The following is a 3,937-nucleotide window of genomic DNA, read 5'->3' as shown; positions in this document are numbered from 1 at the left end:
GAAGAAGTTCTACTCTGAGTAAGATGCTACTAAACAACACTGCACACTACAGAGAAGTCTTATTTTAAGAAAATTGCATTTAGTGATTACCACAATAACTCAGCAGCTATGAACACTAAAGCAAGACTCTACACAAGCAAAAAGATTACAACTTGCTGAAGGCTCAGGTGATCATAAGCATCTTTTTGCAATAACCTTTTAAATATAACAGTTTTTCAGACATGCTGTTGTGCATTTGTCACTGTACTTACTACAATGCAGTGTAAACACATTTTATATGTACTGGGAAACCAAAAATCTGACTCATTTTACTGTAGTGGTCTAGACCCAAACTGCAAACTTCCAAGTTCTACCTATATATTAGTTTAAGATTTATGCTATTTCTACAATAGGCCAAGTCAAGATCAGTGAATTGGATTTATGTGTTTTGGGCTTAATCTATGTATAGTTGTCCATCAATAGAATGACTAGCCTTCTAAAGTAGGGGCAACTTGATTCATAGGTATTTTAGGGGATAAATGACCATGTATCATTTGCTTTGTTGGTTTCTAAATCCTTTCCAACTTAAAACTTCTATATTTATTATCATCTTATAACAAACAGAATTGTACATTTTACATAAAGAATAACTTGCTGTCAACTTTAGGTTGTTTGAAATGTCTTCCATCTCATTTGCTTAAGACATATATAGTACCACTCTTATAGTGATCAGGATGTACACACTTTATAAAAGTCTTGATGTCACCACAAGACTTCACAGACTTAGGTACTTCTATATGAAGCTAAGTAAAAGCCTTTAAAGTACTACCTGCTTAACAGGTCTTTCAAAACATATGCACTATGAATAGCAGCTGAATTTGAGAATATCTTTCTGCTTTGAAAAAAGCTACATACAACTTTATGGAGAAGCCACAGTATCTAGAGGGTGAGGGGATAAAACAAAACAGAACAAACAATAAAACAAAACAAAACAATAAAACAAAACAGAAAGAAAAAACCCAACGGGAGCAAGTGAAACGTTTTCTTAGAAATGAACTAATTTTGAGTTCTTATCTCAAAAACTTCTCAATTCCATTACAAATATTTCTTGTTCTTATGAAAAGAAATCAAAGGATGTTTTTTTACTAAACGTTTTGAATTTTTCTTAAATTTTATTATGGCATTCAAATCTTTCATTGTACATTGACATTTATGGTTGTTTCATCAAGGTGATTCTTGACTCCTTGTACCATTCTAGTTCTGAAAGACTAGAACAGGAAAACCAGACAAAAACAAGTACTAGATACAGCACTGATTTTCTGAATAACCCTGAGCAAATCACTTGGATTATTGTTTTAAGGCTTATCAATAAAAAAGTCAGATTAGCAATGAAGCTCTCATGAAATGATGAATTTAAAAACATCTCGGAAAGCATAAGTATTCATATCTAGTTTCATGTGTTTATCAACAGGTGTTAATCCAATTACAGGATAAAAAGAACTATAATTAGGAAATAAAATAGCTCATTTTCCTATTGGCTTATCATTTCCTTCATTTTAATATTAACAAATCATAATTTAACTAAATGCAATTATATTTAAGTAAAATTTAAATTATACCCTCCTTCCCCAGATAGGACACAGAATCATTTTCTTCTCTAAGGGATTTATTGATCCCTCTGAAACCTGACAAGAAAGCCACACTCACAGTCAAGGTATGACAACCAATGTTTTCATTGTTTTTCAGTGTTGTAGTATTCCCAATAGTGAAGACAAAGCTCCTCCACACGTCTGTCCAGAACAACCATAAATCCCATGCTTCCCGTGTAATGGGTCCAGGGGTAAGAGGTGACGAGTTCATTGTTCATTCAAACAACCCGGTAGGCCTTTCCTTTAGGGTCTGCCAGGATAACTATACCCCAACAAGCAATGCCTGGAGGGGGGGGAAAAAAAGCATATTACTTATATGTCACAATTTAGTTTACCAAGTGCTCCAAATGCCATCTTATTTAACTGTTACAACATTACTAGAAGATATATTAACATTATATATTTCGAATAGGAGCGTGAAGCTCAGAAAAGGAACAAAAAAGTTCAGAAAGAAAATACCCTATTATCTTCCAAAGCAAGTAGTTTTAACAAAGGTAAATGATTTAGACAACCTGATTGACAAGAAATCTGAAAACCTAAAAATCTATTCACTTAGAAAACTGGTTTGTAAAGGTAAAGGAACACATGACTGTAAGACATTTTGGCAAACAGTATTGTGGATTCCCATCACCCAGCGGTGCATCAAGTTGATGGGCTTTGAACTTGAACCTCCAACTAAAATCTGGCTTCCAAGCCCAATTTCTTAAGCCAATGGCAAGTGCCCTCACTCTATCTCCAAGAGAAAGGAAAAGAGAAATTTGGGGGGCCAGATAAACCTGGGATGGAAAGCCAGTCTGTCACTTTCTGTCCAATCCACTAAGGTTCAATTTACCCGAAAATAAAATGGGAACAGTGTTAATATCTCTAATCGGTATTGTAAGGATTTTAAAAACTGAAATTAATGAGAGTTCTCATAAAATATTGTTTTCCTTTTTCTTTTCTTTCCTCTAAGGCGTCGCAAATTCTCCCTACCCAGGGCCTAGGTTGGGGCGCCCTGCCCCTCCAGCCCACGTGGCTGTTGGGTTTACCTCCTCACCCCACCACCCCAGCCCAAGCGGCACTGCCCCGGCTCTCACTGATGCCGATGACCATCTGGGCAATAGGGCCTGGACCCGGAGCATATCCCAGCTTCATAGGCTTCCGCGCCACCAAGTACACGTAAAGGCCTGCCCCTATCAGTCCCGACCCGGAGAGCACCCGGCAACTCCAGCAGTTTTTAAACAAGGGCGCTTGCTCCGGGGTGGTCGGCGCTTCAGATGCATCTGGGGGAACAGGGGAAGCGGCCACCGGAGGCTCGTCGAACTTCTTAGGCTGCAGAGGCCGGAACAACGAAGAACCCATGTTCTGGGAGTTGGCCCAGTCGTGACAAAACTTCGGTTCGAACTGACGTAAAAGATGCGGCCGGAAAGCAGAGCGCAGTGCGCCGGAAAAAAAATCCTGAGGGCGGCTGGGAAATGTAGTTTTCGCCTGAGTTGCTGCGTTGCAAGGGCGCGAAAGAAGCGGGACTGCTAGGGTGGATTTCAGCGGCTGCAACCTTGGTGTGTTGGAGTCCCCCACCTCTTATTTAGTTTAGAGATTTCACTTAGCCGTCATTCTTTCCCCTCCCCCCCTTTATTGGTGCTGGGGATTGAACCCAGGGGTGCTTTAGCACTGAACTGCATCCCCTAGTTTTTCAATTATTAACTTTGAGACAGGGTCTAACTAAGCTGCTGAGGCTGGCCTTGAACTTGCAATCCTCCTGCCCCAGTATACCGAGTTGCAGGAATTACAACCAGTACTCTTCTTACTAGGTGTCTCAACTTTCGGCCTCCTTCGAGAAGTCTGGAGTAAATCTCTGGGTTTACTGTGTAACATAAACTGTGAAGCCCTGGGTCTGCCACTTCTCCTGCTCAAACTTGTGTCTTGAAGGGTTAAGTTTTATATATTAACTATATGCTAGATACTTTGGTAAGCAATTCTCTGCATTATGTGATTTCCCAATTCAGTATGACAGTTTTCTCAATAAATGACACAACTGATTAAGTAACAACCATAGTTGAAACCAATGTCTGCAGAGAAAGAGTCACATCTCTCAAACTCCACCTGTATATGTTGTGACAGCAGTACGCAAACGTGATCAAGATATTGGAAGCAGATTTGAATTACCTGGATAAATACTTTCAATTTCTCTTTACCTTGTTTCCTAAAGACATGCTCTCAATTTGTCGTATTCGTGGTTTCTCTTTGAAAGCACTGGAGAAAATTCCATGCAAAATCAGGTTAATAGATTTGAGGTGTTAATATAAGATTTGTTTTTGCAGGTTTACATT

General features: G+C 39.1%; 1 protein-coding gene across 1 annotated transcript; it reads right to left on the bottom strand.

Moving 5' to 3' along the window:
• Window positions 1-1,131: 1,131 nt before the first annotated feature.
• Dmac1 (distal membrane arm assembly component 1) lies at window positions 1,132-3,032 on the bottom strand. Its single transcript, XM_015492851.2, has 2 exons — window positions 2,705-3,032; window positions 1,132-1,911 (listed from the first exon to the last, which is right to left on the bottom strand). Exons 1-2 carry the CDS (start codon window positions 2,967-2,969, stop codon window positions 1,847-1,849), a joined length of 330 nt encoding a protein of 109 aa, XP_015348337.1. The 5' UTR covers window positions 2,970-3,032; the 3' UTR covers window positions 1,132-1,846.
• Between the last annotated feature and the right edge of the window lie 905 nt (window positions 3,033-3,937).

The sequence above is a fragment of the Marmota marmota genome, unplaced genomic scaffold (assembly GCF_001458135.2).
Source record: "Marmota marmota marmota unplaced genomic scaffold, marMar, whole genome shotgun sequence".
NCBI lineage: Eukaryota > Metazoa > Chordata > Mammalia > Rodentia > Sciuridae > Marmota > Marmota marmota.
The sequence above is the reverse complement of the archived record's forward strand: the minus strand, read 5'-3'. Positions and strand labels throughout refer to the sequence as shown.

Excerpts from the sequence above, each read along its gene's own strand:
- Dmac1 (XM_015492851.2), bottom strand. The coding sequence starts at position 2,969 with ATGGGTTCTTCGTTGTTCCGGCCTCTGCAGCCTAAGAAGTTCGACGAG. Across the intron at positions 1,912-2,704 it reads CCAGATGGTCATCGGCATCA|GCATTGCTTGTTGGGGTATA; the intron begins GTGAGAGCCGGG and ends CCCCCCCTCCAG.